Below are 25,118 nucleotides of genomic sequence, written 5' to 3'. Positions count from 1 at the left end.
CGCCGTGGAACTCTGGAACCTCCTCGACGCTACATCACCGGACGTCGCCTTCCTCACGGAAACCTGGATGAACGCCTCCTCTGCACCCGACATCGCCATCGCCATCCCGGACGGGTACAAGATCATCAGGAGGGACCGCATCAACCAGACCGGAGGTGGCATCGCCATCGTCCACAGGAACACCATCCGCATCACGACCGACGCCAACGACTCCTTCGCCGCAGCCGAACATCTCCACTTCCAGATTCACACCAACCCTAAGACGACCCTCAGAGGCACCCTCGTCTACAGACCCCCGGGACCACGTACACAATTCAGCGAAGACATCACAGACTTCATCAGCCCGCACGCCCTCCCCTCCACTGACTACATCCTCCTCGGGGACCTCAACTTCCACCTGGAGAACAACAAGGACCGCAACACCACCGCCCTGCTGGAAAACCTCGCCAACCTCGGACTCAAGCAACTGGTCAACACCCCCACCCACTACGCCGGCCACACGCTTGATCCCGTCTTCTCTTCAAGCAAGTACATCACCTTCAGCCACGCCACCGGACTCCACTGGACCGACCACAGCTGCGTCCACTTCAGCTTCAAAAGATCCACGACCCACCACCACCCGCAACAGGTACCTCACAGGAATTGGAGCAAGATCACCGCAGACCAGCTCACCACCTCCCTCAGCAAGAGCCCACCCGCCAACACAACGGACCCCAACGAAGCAGCCCGCAACTTTACACAGTGGCTGACCGCCTGCGCCGACGACCTCGCGCCACTAAAGAACCCTCCCAGCAGACCCAGTAGCAAGAAGGCATCCTGGTTCACCGACGACCTCAAGGACTCCAAGAAGACCTGCCGCACCCTCGAGAAAGCCTGGCTCCTCGACCGGACCACCGACAACATGACCGCCCTCAAACACGCTACCCGCAAGCACCACCAGCTCATCCGCACCACCAAGAAGAAATCCCTGAAGGAACGACAGGACAACAACGCCCACGACAGCAAAGAGCTCTTCACTATCGTCAAGGAGTTCTCCAACCCCAGCACCGGCACCAACGACATCACTCCGTCACAAGACCTCTGCGACTCCCTCGCCTCGTTCTTCCACCGCAAAATCGCCGACATCCACAACAGCTTCGGCGCCCCACCCACGCACCCAACCGTCGAACCAATGCCCCCCACCGCCACCCTTCGCACCTGGACCACGGTGACCACCGAAGACACAGCCCGCACGATGAACACCATCCACTCCGGATCAACAACCGACCCCTGCCCACACCACGTCTTCAACAAGGCTGACTCCACCATCGCACCCCAACTCCGGAACATCATCAACGCCTCCTTCAACACCGCCACCTTCCCGGAGAGCTGGAAGCACGCCGAGATCAGCGCCCTCCTGAAGAAACCTACAGCGGACCCCACCGATCTCAAAAACTTCCGCCCCATCTCGCTCCTCCCTTTTCCTGCTAAAGTCATCGAGAAGATCGTCAACAGACAGCTGACCGCCTTCCTCGAGACGAACGGATCCCTCGACCCCTCGCAGTCCGGCTTCAGAGCCAACTACAGGACCGAGACCGCCCTCATCGCAGCCACCGACAACATCCGGACCCTGCTCGACAAGGGGGAAACAGTGGCCCTCATCCTCCTGGACCTCTCCGCTGCGTTCGACACGGTCTGCCACCGCACCCTAGTCCAGCACCTCAGCAACATCGGTATCCAAGAGAAGGCACTGGAGTGGATCATCTCGTTCCTCGCCGGAAGAACACAAAGAGTCCGCCTCCCCCTGTTTCGCTCCGAGGCCACCGAAGTCATCTGCGGCGTCCCGCAAGGATCTTCACTCAGCCCCACCCTCTTCAACATCTACATGAAACCTCTCGCAGCCATCGCACGCCAGCACAACCTCAACATCATCTCTTACACCGACGACACCCAGCTGATCCTCTCCCTCACCAGAGACCCCGACACCGCCAGAACCTGCCTACACGAAGGGATGAAAGACGTCGCCGAGTGGATGAATGACAGCCGTCTGACACTGAACTCGGACAAGACGGAAGTCCTCATCCTGGGATCTTCGCCCTCCGCCTGGGACGACTCCTGGTGGCCCCCAGCCCTGGGCGCCGCACCCAAGCCAACCGACCACGCACGCAACCTGGGCTTCATCCTGGACCCCTCCCTCTCGATGACCAGACAAGTCAACGCCGTCTCCTCATTGTGCTTCAACACCCTGCGTATGCTTCGCAAGATCTTCCACTGGATCCCGACCGAGACCAGGAAGACTGTCACCCAGGCACTCGTCACCAGCCGACTGGACTACGGAAACGCCCTCTACGCCGGAACCACAGCCAAGCTACAGAAAAGACTCCAGCGCATCCAGAACGCCTCCGCCCAACTCATCCTGGATGTCCCCCGACGCAGCCACATCTCCAGCCACCTGAGGAACCTGCACTGGCTCCCCGTCGACAAGAGGATCACGTTCCGGCTCCTCACCCACGCACACAAGTCTCTCCACGACCTGGGCCCCAAGTACCTCAACGACCGCCTGACCTTCTACACGCCCATCCGCCAGCTACGGTCCACCAGCCTCGCCCTCGCAGCCGTACCACGCATCCGAAGAGCCACCGCCGGAGGAAGATCCTTCTCTTACCTGGCTGCCAAGACTTGGAACTCCCTCCCCATCCACCTTCGGCTGACTCAGGACCATCTCGCCTTCAGGAAACAACTCAAGACCTGGCTGTTCGAGCAGTAGCATACCCCTCCCCCCCAAGCGCCTTGAGACCCTCCCGGGTGAGTAGTGCGCTATACAAATGGCATGATTGATTGATTGATTGACTGCGCGTAGCCAGATTTATCAGTGGGGGGGACAAATCCAGTGCCCTTCTGCATCGTCTATGCCAGCAGACGCTCCGACCTGTGATTCTTCCTGAAATTCTTATACAACAGGCAAGGTACTTACAGACCCTATACGAATTGCTACCAGTTTTGCTGATTACTTAGTAGATTCATACACCCCGCAGAAGATTCTCCCTGAGGTCACCATTGACCGGTTTCTGGCCGATCAGCCCCCGAGGACCTTGCCGGATTCTGTGCGGGATGACCTGGATGCCCCGGTCATGACCGAGGAGATTCAGAGTGCTCTCCCAGGCATGAGCTTGGGTAGAGAACCAGGCCCGTAAGGATTTCCTTGTGAGTTCTATAAGAAGTACCAATCTCAACTATCAGCACATTATTTGGCTGCGCTTCACACGGCGGCGGAGCACAGCCGGCTCCCAGCCTACTGGCGTCCCGCTGAAATAGTGATCTTAAAACCGGGTCCGCCCCAGAACTGCATACCTCATATAGACCGATCTCCCTACTCAATGTGGAGGCAAAACTTCTAGCTAAAATTATCGCGAACCGCATTGTCCCGCACATACCAGCATTAGTTCATCCAGATGAAGTGGGCTTTATGCCCAGACGTGCCACCCGACATAATATCCGTTGTGCACACAACGCTATTGCCTCTGTGGATCGGCTGAACGAACCGGCTGCGCTCCTTCTTGCTGATATTGACAAGGCCTTCGATTCCCTTAACTGGACCTACCTCTTTGCACTGCTGAGCTGCCTTAACATTGGCCCTCAACTTATTAAATACATCCACCTCTTATACACAGACATTACTGCTTCGGTGCGGATCGCCAATTCGATCTCACAGCCGTTTCACATCGGAAGGGGCTCCAGGCAGGGATGCCTTCTATCTCCCTATCTTTTTGCACTCGCCATGGAGCCACTCACGGCGTGGGTAAGAATTGATGCCCAGTTATATGGTTTCGAGTGGTCACAGGAGGTCTCCGATCACTGACGACATATTATGTTTTTTTAACATACCCAAATAGATCCGGCCAACACTTACTTCGAATCAGACACATTTTCGGGGAAAACTCCGGTGTCTAGATGAACGTCCGCAAATCGTTTCTGTGGCCTCTGCAGGGAGGGTGACCAGCTTGGGACTTGGACGCGTGAGGTTACAGTAGTGTCGGATGGTTTTAAGTATCTTAGGGTCTTCCTGTCGGTGTCTCAACCCGCCTCCTGGAATAAGAATCTGGCCCCTTTGTTGATCCAAATTAAAGAACAGGTGTGCTCCTGGTCACACTTGCCTTTATCATTATTCGGCAGATCAGCAATCTTTAAGATGATCTCGCTACCCCACCTTCTTTATCAACTTCAAAACCATCCCTACCCAATAGTACATGCATGGTTCCGGTAATTGAAAGTGGCCCTTAATCACTTCCTTTGGGGTGGGGGCTCCGTGCGAGTCGCACTAAGAACGTGCTTCCAGTCCACATACTGTGGGGGGCTTGCGACTCCGGACAACCAAGCGTATCATGCTGCGTCCCATCTCCTCATTTTAAATGACTGGTGGTACGGAGATAGACGGGACCCTGCCTACACTGTCGAGCACTGGTTAATGGACAATAAATCATTACACACAATTCTACTCCAGCGCAACACTCAAATCGCTACCGCCGGCAACCAGGATGATCTTTGTGACATGATGACAAGCACTGCGTAGGATGGGGTGGTGGGGCAAACTCAAGAAAGAGACTCCTCTTTGGTGCAACGGCCTCCTACCACAATTGTCTGAGTTGCACGGATTCGTGGGCTGGGATACTAACAGTATCTCAACAATTTGCGACGTCCTTCATGGTCAGATCCTGAAATGATTCCAGGAGCTACAATCCGAATTCCAAATGCCCGGTTGCAATTCTACAGATATCTGCAATTTCGTCATGCATTCTTCCCTTATTTAACACAAGAGGACAATATTCCCGACTTCAATCCCATTGAGGCCAAGGTGTTCCTGGGCGAGATGGGTGAAATTACAGCAGTATATCGCACATTGGCCACTAATAGCCACAATACACTTAATAAGACTAGAGACTTCTGGCAGAAAGATTTAGGTCCACTTGATGAGGACGACTGGGTTGAGGCTCTTAAGTCCCCACGCGGAGCGGCCATTCATGAGCGCTTTCGTCTTATACAATTTACATACCTCCACCGTGTATATTTCACTCGCTTCAGGCTTTGGCGCGCCGGGATGATTGCATCCCCCTATGTCTGCGCTGCGGAATGGCCGATGGTACTCTCCTCCACACGGTATGGGAATGTACTGCTTTATCGCGGTTTTGGCGTGGGGTACTGACCTGTCTCTCTGAGGTGCTGGGGTGGGACATTCCACGGTCGGCACGTTTAGCTGAGTTTCATATTACGGAGGGAATTGGAGGTAACCGGTACAAAAGACATCTGCTATACCTGGGTCTTACTCTGGCTAAGCGAGACATCGCTAAGGCTTGGAAAGCAACTTTCCTGCCATCTGTAGGGGCCTGGAAACGGGGCCTTGACTTTTCCATGGGGCTACAACTACCAATTTTTAAGGCTCGAGTAATTCCCCAGAAACATCCAAAGATATGGAAGCGGTGGGCTGATTATCAGAGTTTGCATCTAAAACCTATCCCCTCTATGCTACACAATGAAGAGCAGCCATAAAGACCTAATGCTGGGTACTAATATCAAGAATAATGAAAAAATTCATAGCTAACGTAAAGAAAACTTTCAGTTCTATTATGGACATGGAGGAGAGGATTAGGCTTTACTTCCTTCGCTTTATTACAAATAATCAAGCTCCAGCAGCCATTTCATAAGGCCAAACATGAATAAAAAACTAAATTTCCCATGAAACACAGGGAAGAAAAAACATGATCAAGTCCATCTAATCAGGATCCAACCTGCCGTATAATGACCCTTGAAGCCTCTCTAACCTTCTCTTTCTTCCTGCGACAGCTGCAATTCTCCAAACTGGTTACTCCTGTTTGTTGGACTCTGCCCTTGGAGGCAAAAAATTAGCACATTATTGCCACCGGACCAATGTATCATAGAATATAATACATGTCGATATTATACCGTCCGAATGCAGCTTCAGAACACAACCTTATAGAACACTAATTAATATAACACAACTGATCTGAGTGTTCATAACTGATGACCAATAACCTTCCCAAATTCACACATCTTCTGCAATGGGAGGGACTTTTTTGGGGAGAAACATTTCATAGGGTGGGCTAATCCTTACCTCTATGTCCTTAATAGAATTGAAACTTTACTTTACACTAGCTAGGACATTTTTCATTCTATGGCAGGACACGGAGGCGATGATTCGACTAGTTCAAAGCTTATCCACAACCATGCTTGCCAGAGAGGGAACTGGTTTAAAGTAAAAGGTCTTAAAGGTGGAATAATTTGACCAATCTGCTGCTTTGAGGATATCCTCTAGGCAAGCACCAAGACAGAAAGCTTTAGAAGCCATAGCCCCTCTCACTGAGTGGGCCCCAAATCTGAAGATGTCAATTCCAGTTTTTTGCATGACCCACCTGACCCATCTAGCAATCGTAGGGGACGAAACCGCTCTGTGGGGTTTTGTTAAGGCAATTAACAACTGTCTTTCCCCATGTGGACAGAGATCTTCGGTCATAGACTCATATGCTTTAATGGTGCGAACCACATACAACTTAGGGGATTGTCTCAAAGAAGGATAAGAAACCAATCTAGCACCACTTTTAGTTCTGCGTTAAATGTTAAAGGTTACCCCATAGGTGGTGAAAACTCTACCTGTTACGTCCAGAGATCGGACATTCGATACTCGGCGACATGATATCAGACAAAGCAACATCGCTAATTTCGCCGGCAACTGTCTCCTGGAAAGATACTTATTAGAGGGCTAAGATTGAAACCGAAGAAGAACTTTCTTAACATACCATAGAGACATGTATCTGGGCTCAGGAGGAACTGAGAGCCTGATACCCGTATCAGATTCCTGACTAGCAGGTGTTCACCAACCTGGTGTTCATCCACCAGGTGGTGGCCTGCCGAAATTGCCGATCTGTAGGTATTAATAGACCGGTACGTGAAACCATGAGATGCCAGGTCCGCCAGAAAATTTACCACCTGGACAATGTTTGCCCTCAGGGGATCAATCTGGAATTGGAGACAACAACCCAACTACCTTGACCAGGCGGATCCATATCGCTTGTTGGTATTGTCTGCCCAGGCCTTACCAAGTAAGGAGGAAGCTGCTGCTGAAAAGGCCTGGGACCTTTCAACGGCGCCTGTAACCCTCTAGGCAATGAGGCGGAAAGATCCCGCTAGGACCAGCGGCAGAGGATTGTGCTGGGGATCCCTGAGGAGATCGGGAAACAGGGGTAGAGGGAGTGGAAAATCCCAGGAAAGTTCCATCATCGCTGGAAAGCAAACTTGTGATCTCCAAATCGGAGTGATCACCACTACCTCTGCTCCTTGCCTGCGCATCTAAGCCATCAGCCTTGTGATCATGGCGAATGGGGGAAGGCATAAGATTGTTCTTTGCTCCAGTCCTGGAGAAAGGCACCCATGGCTGTCACATGGGGATCCGGTCTACAACTGCAATACCTATTGAGCTGGTAATCCAGCCAGGGTGCAAACAGATCCATGGAAAAAGGACCCAATCTGTCCTGGATCATCCGGAAGACCTGGGGATCCAGTTTCCAAAGGCTGAAGTACCTCCAGTGGCAAGAGAGCCAGACCGCCACCTGATTGGAGCTTACCGGGAGATGTTCCACCAACAAAGATATTTGGTTGGATAAACAGTACTCCCACAGGATCCGAGCTAGGTCCGACAAGGTTCTCGACCGTGTCACTGTGTATGTAGTTCCTATATTCCCAATAGGCTCTGCGCATTGGAATAATATATCCTATACATTTGATGTAGGACTTATGTCAATAGGTCTCTATCGAATATACTAAACTTAATTGTGTGTGTGCCAGCTAACTCAGAGGTCACTAGAAACTTTCTCGAATACACAAGAAGGGATTAGTTTCTGACAACCGCATAAACATGACAACTTTGTTTCCCAAGAATAAGAATATATCTCTCAGTCGTGGAAATAATAGATAACTAGTTCACTCAGTCAATCGTACATGCTTCGTTTCTACATAGTTGCAGAGAAATAGTGAGACGGGCGTTTTCAATAAAAAGGGTTTATTGAACAGTCTTCTTTCTCATGCAAGAGAAGTGAACTGCTACAATCGTTAGGCAGACTGCAAAGTATAATGCGTACAGCGTAAACAGTAATATGAAATAATACTGTAAGAGCATTGTATGGTTTCTAAGCCATATAAAAATACATACATAAATACCATGGACTAAAATACTCAACTGGTGCTTCTAAAATACGCCTACCCCAATATACCTAACCTAGGTCTAGAATGAGGGAAGAAGTAAGTATGGTCTTTTGAATAGGTTTAGTTTTGCCAAGAATCTACCAAATGTTTCTCTAGGTTCTAATCAGCTCCATACCTTAGAATGAAGGAGGTTTGGTATCTCTGTCTCGGGACTCGATTTCCCAATACCCTACAAGGGGAGCCGGAAACACTGGAGCTGGATTCTCGGCAGGAGAAAGGCAGCTTCCTGATCAGTGAATCAGCTGGAGAGTCGGCTTCCTCCAGCACTTGCTGTAGCGAGCTGCGTCGGGCAAGTAGGTCGTCGAAACTGCTCCGAACCACCGTATCTTGCTATAGCAACGGAAGGTATATTTATACCTTGAAGGTGTTTAGGAATGCCATAGTTTGACGTAAAGTCGGGCATAGGAACGTCATAAATGAACCCCAGGGGAATAGTTGTTCATTGTAAAGTAACTGAGTTCTAGGAAAAATCAATATTCAAGCAAGGGGAAGTTCCCGAACGGCTTAAGCTGGCTTTCCAAGAAATCGTTGTGACGTTTGGTGAACGGATGGAAGTAGCCATGCCTGTATTTGGGTATCAAGGGCTATGCCTAAATAAGGGCTTGATTTCTATGCCTATATAAGGGCAACATGAATTGTACCTATTTAACTCCTTCCCCGTGGGGCTAATTCCCCCGCTGTGCTGGGGGGGGGGGGCGTGCACAGTGCCGCGGTGCTCCTGACGAGCTCAGCTCCTCAGGCAGCACGGTGGCGCTGTGCTCATGACCACGTCCATTTCTATAGAACGCTCAGCACAGTGGGGGAATTATCCTCTCGTGTGAGCGCCGTGCGTGTCATGACGGGCTCAGCTCGTCATGAGCACAGCGCAACCGTGACAGATGAGGATAAGGGCATGAATCGGGAAAATTCAATCGGAGCCTAAAAACGCCACACAACACCTGCTAGATGACTGACGTAGCGCACTGCTACCACGTTGTCCATCATGAGGAGGACCGAGTATTTCACCTTCTCCTAGGTCTAGCAACGTATGGCGAACGGATGCTCTGAATTGGATAGCACAATAGGGTGGAAATCATCCTCCAGAGTCATCAGCATCGATGAAAAGGGAACAGGTGCAGGAGTTGGTAACAAAACCAAGGTTGCCACCAGAGCGGGTGTTGAATCCAATGAGGGTTCAAGGGGCACAACAAGGCGCAAAGAATGAACAAGCAAGCAGAAGCATGACTGGAGGCCTCTGTGGACCCTTGGACCCTGAACGCACTTCAGTAGGACCCGATAAAGTCACAGTGTTAATCCTCCATACTAACACCTGGCAGAGTGGGAAATTTCAGAGGTGTGGTAATTTTTCACTGCAAAAATTCTTTCGGCATAATTAATCCAATGCTCACCACACACACAGCAAACATTTTCTGCAATATGAGCTTGATAAGAGGATAGATTTGAGATAACACCTACAGCAACTTTCATGGATAGAGCACTGTCCAAAGGACTTCTCACTCACTGTCATCACTTACCCCAGCAAATTAGAGTAAAAGTCAAAGTAGTTAGCAAGTTCTGCTGTCTTTTGGGACTAACAAGTAAACACAAGAATTCAAAATAACTTTGAAACCACAGCAGCAGAGGCCGAAGTGTAGAAGTCCACAATTAAATATCTTCCTATAGATACGCAAAACTACAGATCGAGAAAAGCATTGCATGTCATTAAGCAAATATTCTTGCTCCAATCTCTCACACTACAGTATCAGAAACATAATTCAACAGTGTTCATAATTCTATCTTTTACCTGCCGATAGATTACAAAAATCCACATACTTTTTGCAAATAGCTTTTGATCTAAAGTCTCTGGTGTTAAATTGTTCTGGCCTCAAAGCGAAAAAGGAACAATAACTGTTGACTTTTTAACTCACCGGATGATGTTTCATCTTGTCTGACAAAACTTTCTTCGTAATATAATTTTCTTTAACATGTTGTTGCTGGCTTCTCGGGAAAAAAAAGGATATACATTTGTCTATGAATACCCATTGCCAATCTTTAAGACACTGTTGAAACAATTATTTGTTTTGGAAAATGGGGAGGTTACTTATCTAGAACAATATTTCTCTTGCTCGCATATTCTTGAGATTCAACACTTAGGGCCTGATTCACAAAGATATGTATGTGCAGTAAAGTTACGACTGTGAAAGTCTCCGCTCTGGGACAGAATCTCCGCACTGCAGTTCTCAATGAGGAAATTCTACCCCAAAGGCAGAGACACCGCAGTCGTAACTTTACTTTTTTCTGACTGAGATGTTTAGCGGAACCTCGAAAAAAGCTTCAATTAATTTTAAAAACATTTTCCTATTCTAGTATGAGATCTGACTCTTTCAGATCTATGGACTCTACTGAGATGGTAGAATCCATGGAATGTCCCAAGAGTGACACATAAGCTAGTTTTCCACAAATATATGGTCGGGTCTGAATATTAGAAAGAGATGCAACCCTAAAAACCACTGTCCCTGTTAGGTGTGAGTTACTCACATTTTCAAGTTTACCTGGAACTTTGAAGTCTTTCAGAATATCCAAATAAGGAGGAAGAGGACTGGCCTAATGGCAATTGTATGCAGTGACTGCTCAGCTCAAGAAAATGGCTTGTTAAAGAAAACATTAGGATCAACTGATTGATTGATTGCAAAGATACTTACTTGTATTAATAGTTCTCCATCATGGGTATTGTCTCTACATTAATTAAAAGCAGAAGCACTCTGCTCATATGCAGGTTCTTGTAACTCATTTCAATTTTGAAAAGAATGTAAACAAGAATGCATGCTAATAGGAAGCAACCATGTCTGCCTTCTATTATTTTAAAACATCAACCAGTTAAGCCAAATAAGTCTAACTAAAGTATATCTGAAATCACGGATTGGTGCTCCCATGCACATGCTCTCAATTAGTGAAAACCATCCATCACCTTCACTTTAATGCCTTTAGAACCTGTCTTGACCAGTTATGCACAGCAGTGAGGCAGTTAGGCAAATTGCTTTTGTAGGGCTGCGTGAGAAAGTGTTGTGAATACTATGTGTGTGTTTTTTTTAATTAAGAGACCTTTTCCTTCCAGTATGTGAAAGTGCCTTGTTAAAAAATACAACAAGTGAATAACTGTGATTCCATCGAGTGCACGTTACTAGCACGTCCTTTGATTTGCCAACTTGTCATGAAATTGTGATAATCAAGCTTATGCAAAACATTCATAATAGTTAAAAATTGTGTGAATCTTTAAGTTATAAATGTTCAATAAGTAAGTACAAGAATCACTTTGTCGCCCTATATTTGTTTAGTTGTAATCCCAGGAATGTCGTAAAAACTGACTTTCCTTTCAGACTTTTCCATTTCCTTCAGTCTATGTGTTTAAATTGTTTTGTTTCCAGAGTTTAATTTCTTCTGTTTATACATTTTAAACTTTTCCATTTCTTTCATAGAAAGTGTGAGATTTTAAACGTGTAGAAATGCTAAAAATGTATGTACATCGTGTCAATAAGATAATCGAACTGGCACATCTGTTGCCGCCATTGTTTTCTCTTATTGCTGACTTAGTGTCTCATAGTCCCATCACTGTTTTTCAAAATACAAGGTAAGACTGATAGTCAGATCCTTTAAAAACCTAAATACCGGACTTTAGTTTGGAGAGGACTTTTATAATCAATAATATTTTATTTAGCGTTTTCAAACATTACAACAATTTACCTGCCAATAAATGCAGTACAGATAAAAGTAAGATGGCAACCGTATACAATATAGTACCATCAACATAGTGTATATGTGTGACCGAGAAGAGAGTTAAGGAACAAGTTACCTATCTTCTGTAATGCCTTGTGGAACATCAAGTCCCACTGTAGAGAGCGCATATGTCAACTTTCTAGGGTTTAACATTCGCCCTCAATCCTACCTTCCTCCCACACTATCTTCCCCACAATGCCAGGGTGTTGTGTAGTTAGTAGGACCCCCCAGGACCTGCGCGGTTTGGATGACCTAAACTGATGGCTTGGTGTGAAGACAGACTCTGGACACCACCACAAGATGAGTCAGCCGTTAGCCCTGCTAGCTCTACAGTGCCACTCCCACCCCCCTGTACTATACAGTGTGGTAGGCAGTTTCTGGCAACCAATGAACATGACAACCCTGATTCCTCAGGTATCGTGGAAAGAATACAGTATTTTTCGCTCAGTCACTCGTGCTTGCTTTTCTCAGGTTACATAGAACGACGATTAGAATGGTTTCAATATTTATGGCGCTGACTTTGCTTTGAGTTTAGCTTTAAGAGTGTGGAAGGCGAAATTACCAAACTGAACGGTGAAGTGGAGAGATGTTGAGGGTACTGTACCAGAATGTCATGGACTAAAGATTGTCTGGCAAAGCTATTGGGTAAAAGACATAATTTAAAAATGCATTGCCCCATTGGGTATGACACAAGACAATTTCAATTCAATCAATGTTTTTCTAAATAATACACTCATGTGGAGAAAGAAGCAGGTTCATCCAAGCATATCCATGGTTTTGGTGCAGAGTGTTGCATATGTGCTAAGTTGCACAAAATCGCCGGTACAGAGCAGAGAAGCATATAAAAGTATTACGGTTTCAAGTTTGATCTTTAAAATAGTACATTGTTTACACCCACTAGAAAACTTCAGACGTACAAGGGTGAAAGAGAGAATTTTGTAAGTGAACATCGACTTTAGCTAAGAAGTTTTTCAAGGAAGAAGTCTACAAAAGTTCCTAAATAAACCTCAACCTGTGGGATAAAGAAGGCCATGGCTACTTACATCTGTGTCCTTCCAGCCCTTGAGAAAGGGTGGGGGCTGAGAAATCATAACATCCCTCAAACTCAGGCACAGTCAAGCGATTCTGTATGAGGGTCACGGGTCACAAAACACTCACTGACCAGAGCTGGAGAGGATTCACATGGTTAGACTGTTGCTGCAAAAACTCTGCATTGCCTTAAATTTTGGCAAAAGCTTACTTAATCCCCGATTTTAAAATCATGATTTGCTTTGAAGTTTGTCCACGCCACAGACAAATAAATTAGATAAAGATTCTTCTTTTTAGTTTTTCTCACTCAAGCAATTGTGGTTCTAAAACTTCCTTAGTTTGGAACTTTTAACAGTGTTTTTTCTAATTTTTCATTTTTTTCATCAAACTGGACACAGATCTTTTATTTACTTTTACATTTGTTATGCGTGTGGTCCTGGAGGCCCTTCACTGTTTTAAGCTTTGGCCCAAAATTTATGTTCATTACTGCCTCCGGACAGTGACACTTATTACTGGCTGGAGCCATGGAGACTCATTAGTGCCTGGAGTTATAGAAGATCATTACTTCCCTGGGTCATTGCGATTCCTTATTGCTTGGGACCATTAATGTGCATTACTGCCAGGGACCAATACGGATGTGCATCACCACCTGGGAAAATTGTGGTTCATTAACACCTGCAAGCAAAGGTTCATTAGTGCCTAGGGCCATTAAAGTGAATTAGTGACTAGAGCCATTCAGGCTCCAATCACAAATGCCATTTAGGTTTTGTTTTGTTAAGGTTAACTGGAGTACAATAGTGGCTACAACACAAGATTGAACAAGGTAAGTTCAATATTGCTCGGCTCCTGTGCCACGCTGTGCAGCAAATTAGGCCCCCATTGTCAGCGTCCTCGACTCTGCAGAGTCGAGGACGCAGACCATGGCGGCCACAGCATGGCACAGGAGCCGAGCAATATTGAACTTACCCTGGATACAAGAGGGAACAGTTCTAACGAAGGACACATACTGAACCTGAGAAATGTTTTGCAAAGACCAACATCCATAGAAGACCACACTTAGATACTAAGCCCTGAGGAAATCCAAGGAAGTTGGACGAAAAGCGCTGGCTGTTTGGCTGTTTTTTGCAAAAAGAAGAATAAAGAAATGTTGTGATACAAATAATGGATGGACCTAATTACTCTTGGAATTGGTGGTGCAATCCACATTTGTGGTGACTGCTCTCTGCAAACTGCAGGATCAGTGGAGGTGCACACTGAGCTTAATACTGAAAATACTGGAGACTCAGTGGGGGATTGTTGTTTTGGGGGAAGTGCGTCACATGTACACTGTTTGGCTTGCTGTTTCGTTTTGGGATTACAAGACTGAACAACACTGGAAATTCCCTAACAAAGATACTTTGCGAACATATTGCTTTTCTGGACCTATTGCACCAAGCGGGACAGACTGATTGCCTGTGAACTCTGCAACTGGAAGTCATTAGATGTTTCACGTCAGAAAATAGTGTCCGTGCTCAAAGTTCTTATATGTACTACAGTTTGGACAAAATAATAAGATATAAATATTTTTCTTTAAAGCAGTCAAGTCCTAGAGCATTACCCGATAAGGTAACATGCACTACCAATTTTTGTCTAAGAAAGTCCCAGGGGATGCAGATATAAAACTTTCTCCCAGTCTTTAGCTGCTTACTAATTTTACAAGTAAGAAATAGGTCAGACTGGCTAAAGTACTATATTAAATGAGTGGGTTTGGATCACCAATTTAACATTTCCACAAAGTATTCAAATGGGACTAACTCAAGCATGTGAACCAGTTAACAATATAATGACAAAAACTGTGAATCCCAAGTGATGTTATGTACTAAACCAGGTGATACACAAGGGATACATTCATGTCAGATTGACATATCTACACAAGTCATTATATATACAGTCTAGCCGCCTTCTGAAATTCAGGCATTGGCCCAGGACGGCTGTGCCTATGTCAGACGCCCCGGTATTAAACATACTAAAACATATTTAAAACATCTGCCCTGAAAGACATAATAAGCCAGTCAGTTTGGTGCTTCAAAGTAAAACAGGTATATGCAAGGAGTACATCCTAGTTTACCTGAGGTATTTAAAGGGAAGTAACAAACATTTAATGATCAAAAGACAATATGGAAAAAATGTGTCAAACCAAGGGTACAAGACAATATATGCTTCCTCTTCATCACGAAAGGACTTAGAGACTGGATGGATTATCCATTGAGTCCCCAGGCCTAGGTTAAAATAGATGAGATTAAGATTCCGATGGAAGAATTTACAGCCAATTTGTTCTTGAGAATAAACTATTTGTCAACAATCTATTTACAAATAAGTCTGGAGCTAAGGGAACTTCCTGCAAAAGGAAGCGGCATTTCCAGAAGATCTCCAATTAAAGAGAAACTTGGTGTATAAGCATCTTTGGTGTATGATCATCTTCACAAGTGACTTGTTATTGTTTGATAGACAACTCCACTACCCGGCCATATGACACATTGTTACTACCACACATGCAAAGTTATCATATAGGTAAAACCGAGTTCTAATAAGTAACAATATTTTATCACTTTGGGTGCCTTTGTAATAACCCAGTGTGTCACATGCATTACAATTACCCACTTTCACAGACTTCATTTAATGGCTAAAGGTGTCGGGAGATAGAGTTGTCTTCAGGTTATAACATTTTCGTTACTATCCATGCTAGACCTAGACAAAAGGATGTTTGAATTTCAGATTTTCATGTTATTATAGAACAGCCATGTCACATACTTACATATTCGGATTATCATCTATACAGATTTTGGAGGGCACCCTAGGAGGGGACAAGGAAAGCTCTATGTTCCTTTGTCTTTGAAAAGGCATTTTAATCCCGGTCTTCATATCCACATGCACAGCTTTTCTACTTATATCTGCAAATACAAAAATCCAGATAGCTAAACCTTAGGGCATTGAATATCTGATGTACAATGTTATGAGCTCATTTTACAAAGAAGAATCAAGAACAGGAAAACAGAAAGACAAGGAATTCTACTGGCGAAAGCATTAACAAATTGTTAATATGAAAGAGCATAGCAAATATTCCGGAAGATCACCTCAATGAGAACAAGCACAGGCAAAGCCCTTGGTGTTGCCTACTAAACAAACACGTTACATACCTTTGGTAACACTCTTTCTAGTGGATAATCTAACAGAAGATCCCTCTCCTTTAAAATATCCCCAGGGACTAGATTTGGTCCTGAATATTTTTCAACTTGCCGCTGTGCCCGGTAAATGTTGTCATGCAGTTCTGGAACAACCATGGTCTGCCCCAGAAGTAACAGCTGGAGCTGTGTCATCAGTTTCTTTCTTGACAATGTCTGCATCTTTGAACGTGGAGCTCAGAGAACCCATTATTTGTGTCAGTGTGCAGATCTCCAATTTGGGACTTTTTTTGGAGGGTTAAGAGATTATTCCACAGAAATGGGAGGCAAGAGCGTGGTGAGTGAACTGCAATTAGATAAATTACTTAGCAATAAGAGCGTTACCAAAGGTAAATAACTTGTTCTTCTGAGATGGATACATCTAACCCCAGATTCCTCACCTCTAGAATACCAAAGCAGTACCTCCCCAGGTGGTGGGTTTGTGGAATAACTCTAACCAAACAGTCTTGCAGGCCAAAATGCTGTCTGTCTGACCAGACAGTTGAGGCAATAATGCCTCATAAGCATGTGACAAGATGCCCATGGTGCAGCCAGACAATATTGAGGACAAGCAATCTGCATGTCAACACAGTGGTAGAAGTCTTGGCCTAGGAGAACGGGCCTGCAATCAGCCTAGAAGTTGCATCTTGGACAATGCATAACAGATCATAATGAGGACTATCCACCTGGATAAAATCCTCTTCTGCACTGCCTTGCATTTCTTTCCTTCGGAAAGCCCAACAAAGACCTGATCGTTCACTCGATGGCCTTTGGTACGATCAATGTAAAAAGTTAGTGCTTTTCTGGGGTCCAAGCGATGAAGCTTCTCCTCTTGAGGAGTGAGGCGAATCAAAGAACGTTGTAAATGTGATGGGCTTTCCGATATGAAAGGAAGTCAAAACCATTGGTATAAACACCGCTCTAGTCCTCAGCACCAGGTGGTTTGGAAAGAAAGTTCTGCAGGGTGGCAGGAGTGACATAGGTTGAAGCACACTTACTCAATGGGTTTAGGTTATTGGGATGAGAAAGACTATCTTCAGTGCCAGGTGACGCAGGGGACAGCTGTGCAGCAGCTCAAAAAGAGGTGTACATAAGAAAAGTGAGAATCAAATTAAGGTTCCACTTTGGCATCACATAGGGTTTAGGAGGAAACCTGTGGATTTAATCTTTGAGAAAATTCATCACAACAGGTCATTGGAATAAGGACAGTTGGTCCCCTAAATGGAAAAGGCTGACAGGACAGACATAGGACCTATAAAGATGCTCACTAAAAGTCCTTATTAGGCCAAAGATAAAACAATTAACAAGACATCCAACAGTCTGGCCTGCAATGGGTCTGTATTACAGGTGCCACATTTCTTTATGCTGTACTCCCGGCTAAAGTTCCCAGCCGCAGTGTTTAATAAAACCAACTGTTCCTGCTCGGCCAAATGCCTCTTGTCTTTTTTTTTTCCCAAGGTAAATTCACATTCGAGCAACATTTTGGGGAGCCAGCCAGGCAAGATTGGTGCTTCAAACCCGACTGCAGCCAAAGGAAAGGAAAGGACACTTCTCTAAAGGATTCACATCTGCCCAGCAAGGAAGGTGAACAGACACCACAACTGACTGAAAGTTCTACTGAATCCGCTGGTCAGAGGTCGGTCTTGAAGCCAATGTTAGTGGGTGAGACACTACATCTCATCCTTAGTCCTAGTATTTGGCGTATGGCAAACTAGAAGTAGCACATACATTTAACATGAGCGCATTGCCACCGCGAGAAATCTGACATATTGCCTTTTTTTAATGCAAATTGGGTTGCCACAAGGTAGCCTCAGAGGCGATGATCAACATGCTAGGAAAGGTGATGGTTGTTAGTCGCTTGGATGGCTGGGCATGACAGATGGTACGCATGCCCCCTTGGTGTGGTACAGGGGTGAGGCCTCACCGCTTGGACTGCTGGGTGTGATACAGATGGTACGCATAGGCCCTTGGTGTGAAATAGGACCAACACCCTGATCATTTTTTTTGTCTAAAAGGGTTTCCTAAGTGCTACCAGTTTCTTAACACGGGTGGTCTCTGAAAGAAGTGAGGGTGTTATTCGCCAAAGACCGCTGGGCGTGATATAGATGTATGACCCCCTGGGTGTGATCTAGAGTGTAATTCCGACATTAAGGAAAATTTTGACCTTTGAGATTGAGTACAGCTTGTGCTTAGCCAAAGAGGGCCTGTGGTTGTCACGCTGTTCCTCGTTTCTGCTTAAATTGTTGTGATTTTGTCCCGCAGCTAATATTTACACACTATTGGACTAGTGTACCGTACAAAGCCTCCCTCGTCATTGGGTAGCATAGGTTAAGGAGCAGGCTTAGGTATTTATTTTAAGTCTGTATTTTTTCTTTAAAATGTGGGGAGTATTGGGAAAAGCAGCAGATTCAGATCCTCATGGGAGACCAGGAACAAGACAGAGAGGCACCTTGACGTTCTCGCAAGCAACAAGGCTGGTACAAGACGGTCTTGTAATTCTTATGTTTCTTTTTGGACTTTGACTTACCCGAAGACTTGGATCGTTATGAAGGTCTGTTGTGGCCCCAAGAGCGTGAATGGGTCCATGCTGTCAACTTTGAATGAGAACAGGACTTTCCTACTATGTTCTGTGACATACAGCTTGGCTATGCAATCTTGAATCGTCTTACGGTGCATAAGAGCACACTCCTCGCATGGGGTTGTGGGGATCTGTCACATATATCTGCTTGCGGCATTCCCTAGAAGGCTTAAATCTTGTAATTTTAGTAGGGGACATGTTGTTGCACAGTGTAAAATAATTTTGTCAGGAAACACTTGGAAACTGATGAGAAGTTAGGAGCAAACTCCGGATCCCCATTCAAAGGCACAGAAAAAAAGGACTTGCATCAGAACGCTAGGGTTGTGCTTATATAAGGCTCCAGTCGCTTCCAGGGCAGAGAGGGATCACGGCGGAGCTGCACACCACCACCTACCGGCCACAAAAAAAAATCTTCCAGATCCAGCCTGGCTCCTGGGGAAGGTGCCAGGCTGGAAAGGTGAGGAATCTTCAGTTAAGGAACCCATCAGAACTATTGCTATTATTTACTAATCATGGATGGATCAGTAAAAAACATCAAGCGAAAGACAATGTGGACCAAGGGGGGTACTTAACCTTGGGGTCACTAAATCCCCTCTATGACCACTTCCTGTCGAGAATAGGCATAACACAGTCCCAGAATTCCTATTCCTACCAAAATCAAAATGGTGGACCCCTTTCTTTCGTGGGGCACATCAGGTAGCTCACCTTAGAGGTGTGACAGCTAATTTCCAGCCTGTCCTGGTGCCAAACGGGCCTCAGGGCAGGGAGGTGCATCACCAAGGTCTGGCAGAAGCTGGGGTCGCTTAACAAAGGAGGCAAGGGCTTTGAAGTCTCTGGCCTTGGTATGCAGGTTCACTAGTCATCCTGCTGGAGGAGGTGTGAATACCTTTCTCCAGAAGGAGGCACTGATTCTGGACTCAGAGAGCACAGGGTCTCACAGGAGGGGGTCAGAAACTGGTCTGTGGTGGCAAGCTGGACAATACCAGTCAGCAAGCACACTAAGAGGTTGGAAGGTTGCCAGGGGGCACCTCCAAGGAGTCTTCTGGGTGCATATCTTATTAAATCCACTGCTGAAATTAGTATGGATTTATTAAGACAAGGTGTTGCATATCAAACACCATAGGTTTCAGTGAAGTAGCTGGGCAACACGTACTTGAGATGCCTTCCCTGTTTACTTGTACTATCTAGTAATTGAACTAGACAGCACAGGGGCATCTCTGCTGATGCTGACATGTCCTCACATGCATTAGAATACACCCTGCCTTACGGATATAAAGCCTGCTGTAGGGATGACTTACATATATTGCATGAAGTGTCTGCGGGCTTGGCGCACAGGGTGTGTGCCATGTTGTGTTTTCACTTTTGCCTGCACCATTTCACACAGCCTGCAATGGTAGTCTGCATGAGTTTGGTGGTGGGTCCCTTACAGTGGACATCTGCTTTGACATGGTCAATCCCAGGTATGTGCTCCACTGAAAAGTCCATTCCCTGTAGGGGGTTGGACCACCACAACAGTTTGGGGTTTTCACCTTTCATTTGCATCAGCCATCTCAGTGGCCTAAGGACAGTTAGTACAAGGAAGTGAATGCCAAACAGGTATGGTCACAGCTTCTTCAGAGATCAAACCACAGCAAACGCTTCCCTCTCAATGGCACTCAAACACAGTTCTCTGGTAAGCAACCTCTAGCTAATGAAAGTAACAGACTGGCCATTACCATTATTGTTGGTCTGGGATAGGAAAGCTCCTATCCCTTGTTCAGAGGCATCAGTCTGCACTATGAACTGCTTAGAATATTCTGGAGCTTTCAGAATGGATGCTGAGCACATTGCTCCCTTCGGAGTGTCAAAAGCCTTTTTACAGCTCACTGTCCAGTTTACCTTCTTTGGTTATTTCTTGGAGGTCAACTCTGTGAGGGGTGCCACAATGGTACCATACCCCTTCACAATCCTCCTGTAGTACCCAGTCAAGCCAAGGAATGCCCTGACTTGGGGCCTGGGTTGTTGGAGCTACCCATTCTACAATTCTTTGGATCTTGGACTGTAAAGGTTGAACTTGGATTCCATCTACATGGTGGCCCAAGTACACAACAAATCACTGCCCTATCTGGCACTTGCTTACCTTGATTACCTTGATAGTAAGGTCTGCACTCTGCAGAGCCTCAAGGACCTTGCCAAGGTGGATCAGGTGACTCTGCCAAGTGGAGCTACAGACAACAATATCATCAAGATATGCTGCACTAAAAGACTCCAACAGAGCAAGGATTCTGTTCACCAACCTTTGGAAGGTAGCAGGGGCATTCTTAAATTCAAACACGATTACAGTGAACTTGTAATGTCCATTTAGGGTTGAGAATGCAGAGTTTTTTTTTGCTCCTAGGGTTAGACCAATCTGCCAATACCCTGATATCAAATCAAAAGTACTGTGAAATTTAGCTGCCCCCAAATCATCAGCTCTTGGGGTATGGGATGCATCTGTCTTGTGACAGCATTGAGACTTCTGTAGTACACACAAAACCTCAGCACTGGTTTACCACACTTGGACTGAGACTTGGGATCAAGAGCACTGGGCCCAGGGGCTTTCAGAGGGCTCAATTACACACTCCAGATTGTTGCTGACTTCAGCCCTGATACTTTCCTTAACTTGGTCAGACTAACTGTATATTTGTTTTTGACAGGTGGGTTGTCTCCAGTGTCCACATCATGGCTACACCAGGTTGTCTGACAAGGGGTTAGGGAAAAGAGCCCAGCATACGGCCTCAGAACTTTGTCTGCAGTCGCTTGCTGTTGGGCAGAGAGGGTGTCTAAGAAGACAACTCCTTCAACTGACCCATCTTTGGGACTGTGGGAGAGGAGGTCAGGGAGAAGTTCACTCTCTTCTTCCTGGTCCTCATCAGTGAGTATGAGCATGACCACATCAGCCCTGTCATAGGAAGGTTTCAAGCGGTTTACATCGATGACCCTGTGAGGGTTCCTGCAAGTGCATAGGGCAACCAGGTAGGTGACTTCACCTTTCCTCTCAAGGACAATGTAGGGACAACTTTGTTTATCCTGGAGGGGCGCAGGTGCCACAGGCTTCAACACCCATACCTTCTGCCCTGGTTGGAACTCCACAGTGCAGCATTTTGGGCCAACCAGAGGTCCTGGAGCTCTTGGCTGGCCTCAAGGTTTTTGGTTGGTTTACCCATGTACTCAGCCACCCTTAACCGTAGGCCAAGCACATAGTCCACAATATCTTGTTTAGGTTCTTTGAGAGGTCTCTCCCCATCTTCACTAGACATAGTGGTCCCCTCAAAAGATGCCCAAACAGAAGTTCAAAAGGACTAAAGCCTACTCCCTTCTGTGGTACGGCTCTAGGTGAAAAGCAGGAATGGCATAGGGAAATCCCATATTCTTCTCGGTTTTTCAGGGAGTGCCACGATGAATATGCTACTTACCAGTATGCATCTGTTCTTGGCATGTAGGGCTGCTAACATTCATATCTTTTGCATAGATCGCCGCCTAGTGTTGGGTCCGGATGATCGCACATTGTTGTCCTGGAAGAGTCTTCGAAGTATCCTGAGATAGGTGGCTCCTCCCCTGGACTACAGTGCGCATGGGCATCGGCTCCATCCCCAGATTGTTTTTAGCCATTGTGGCAGAGATGGAGTGAAAAGTGTAAAGGATGTCCATGCTAATGATTGAATGCAAGAGTATATCTGCAGCTGCGACGGGCACCGGGGAGGAGGGTGGGCGATATGAATGTTAGCAGCCCTACATGCCAAGAACAGATGCATACTGGTAAGTAGCATATTCAGTTCGAGGCATGTGGGCTGCTAAATTCATATCTTTTGCATAGAATGTATAGCAGTCCCTCCATTAGCGGCGGTTGCCCGTGCCAGCTGCAGAAACCTGAAAAAGTGTCTTGAGAACAGCCTGTCCTACAGCTGCTTGCTGCTTGGAATGCACATCAACACAGTAGTGTTTTGTAAAGGTATGCGGTGTAACCTATGTGGCTGCTCTGCAAATGTCTTCCAAAGGAATGTTCCCCAGGAAAGCCATGGATGCCCCCAATTTGCGTGTGGAGTGCGCCCTTGGGGGTATTGTTAAGGTACGTTTAGCTTTTTGATAACAGATTTGGATGCACTTAACAATCCACCTGGCTATTCCTGCTTTGGAAATAGGGTTGCCTTTGTGCTGTGGCGAGAAGGCAACAAAAAGTTGTTTTGTTTTCCTAAAGTGTTGTGTCCTGTCAATATAGTACATCAACGCCCTCCTAACGTCCAAAGTATGGAGCATTCTTTCCGCCACCGTTTGTGGGTTTTGGAAGAATGCGGGCAGGTCAATAGTTTGGTTGAGATGAAACTGTGACACCACCTTCGGAAGGAATTTGGGGTTAGTGCGTAGTACCACCCTATTTGGATGAATTTGTATGAACGGCTCTTGGATTGTGAGCGCTTGCAGCTCACTGACACGTCTTAGTGACGTAATAGCAATAAGGAAAGCCACTTTCCATGTTAGGAACTGGAGTTCACACGAGTGCAGTGGCTCAAAAGGTGGTCCCATCAGCCTGGTGAGGACCACATTGAGGTTCCACACCGGAGCTGGCGGTGTTCTTGGTGGAATGACTCGTTTCAGACCTTCAAGGAAGGCTTTAATGGCAGGGACTCTGAAGACAGAGAGATGTTGCCTGTTCTGAAGATAAGCTGCTATGGCGGATAGATGGATCCGAATGGAAGTGTACGCTAGATTGCACTTGTAAAGATGTAACAGATAGCAAATGATGTTAGGGATAGATGCATCTAGCGGGTTTATGTTATTGGCTGTACAGTGAAGGACGAAACGCTTCCATTTTGCAGCATAGCATGCTCTAGTAGTGGGCTTCCTTGCCTCCTTGATGATGTCCATGCATTCTGGAGGTAGGTGAAGGTAGCCAAACTCTAGGACTTCAGGAGCCAGATCGCCAGGTTGAGCTGTTGCGGATCTGGATGCTGAATGTCTCCATGGTTCTGCGTCAAGAGCCTGGGTGTTAGGCGCAGCCTTTGATGCGGCACCACTGAGAGTTCCAGAAACGTGGTGTACCATGGTTGGCGTGCCCACGTTGGAGCAACTAGGATGAGTGTCATCGAGTGCTGCCTGAGCTTTCTCGCCACCAGCGGTATCAGAGGTGCTGGTGGAAAAGCGTACGCAAATTTGCCTGACCAGTTCATCCATATCGCATTCCCCTGCGACTGTGGGTGAGGGAACCTGGCGGCAAAGTGTTGGCATTTTGCGTTTTCGCTTGTGGCAAACAGGTCTATCTCTGGATGACCCCACTGCTGGAAGTACGGGCGGAGTACTGATGGATGTAACTCCCACTCGCGCATTTGATGGCTGTATCTGCTGAGCAGATCCGCCATCTGATTGTCCTTGCCTGGGAGGTGTTCTGCCATGAGGAAAATGTTCCTTTGAATGGCCCACTTCCACATGCCCTGAGCCAGATGAGACAGCTGTGGCGAGTGGGTGCCTCCCTGTTTTTGAATGTAGTACATCGCTGTCATGTTGTCCGTCCGGACTAACACTACCTTGTTGCACAGATGTACATTGAAGGACTTGAGCGCCATGAAGATTGCCATCAGTTCTAAATAGTTGATGTGCATCTTCTGTTGCTGCGTCGTCCATAGTCCCTGCACTGTGTAAGCGAGCACATGAGCTCCCCATCCCTGGAGAGATGCGTCCGTTGTCAGGATAATCTGTGGCACTGGCTCCTGGAACGGTCGGCCCTTGCAAAGGTTGCGTGGATTCCACCAATGCAGAGAGTTGTACGCCCGACCGGTAACCAACACTAGGTCTGTCAATTGTCCCCGAGCCTGTGTCCACTGATTTGCTAAGCACTCCTGGAGCGGACGCATATGTAACCTTGCGTGAGGGACTAAGAAGATGCAGGAGGCCATCATGCCTATCAACTGCATGAACACTCGCGCTGGAAGCGAGTGTTGCGGTCTGAACCTTTGGATTAGAGACTGTATGCTGTCTATTCTGACCTTGTTTGGCTGAGCCATAGCAGTCAGGGTATTTATTGTCGCACCCAGAAACTGCCGCACATGTGCTGGTTGAAGGTGCGACTTTGGGTAGTTCAACGAGAAGCCCAGATTGTGAAGGAGGTGAATGGTGGTCGACATGTCCGCGGCGCACTGTTGTTCTGACTTGGCTTGAATGAGCCAGTCGTCTAGGTAGGGGTAGACATGTATGTTCTGCCTCCTGAGGTGCGCCGCTACCGTCGCCAGACACTTGGTAAACACTCTGGGGGCGGTGGTCACTCCGAAGGGTAGGACTTTGAACTGATAATGCCT

At 46.6% G+C, this 25,118-nt stretch overlaps 1 protein-coding gene across 5 annotated transcripts in view; it reads right to left on the bottom strand.

Annotated features, from left to right (window-relative positions):
• The window catches only part of REDIC1 (regulator of DNA class I crossover intermediates 1), an 805,769-nt gene that overhangs the window by 586,278 nt on the left and 194,373 nt on the right, over positions 1 to 25,118 (bottom strand). For 4 of the 5 annotated variants that reach the window (XM_078680043.1, XM_078680023.1, XM_078680053.1 and 1 more), the window contains exons 4-5: positions 15,827 to 15,962; positions 10,158 to 10,230 (exon numbers count right to left, since the gene is read on the bottom strand). In XM_078680043.1, coding sequence (XP_078536169.1) covers positions 10,158 to 10,230; positions 15,827 to 15,962 — 209 coding nt within the window. The remainder of the gene's footprint in view (positions 1 to 10,157; positions 10,231 to 15,826; positions 15,963 to 25,118) is intronic. The other variant, XM_078680033.1, reaches the window with a different exon arrangement.

Source organism: Lissotriton helveticus, chromosome 1_1, assembly GCF_964261635.1.
Source record: "Lissotriton helveticus chromosome 1_1, aLisHel1.1, whole genome shotgun sequence".
In the NCBI taxonomy this organism is placed as follows: Eukaryota; Metazoa; Chordata; class Amphibia; order Caudata; family Salamandridae; genus Lissotriton; species Lissotriton helveticus.
This window is presented reverse-complemented; position numbering and strand designations above follow the sequence as displayed.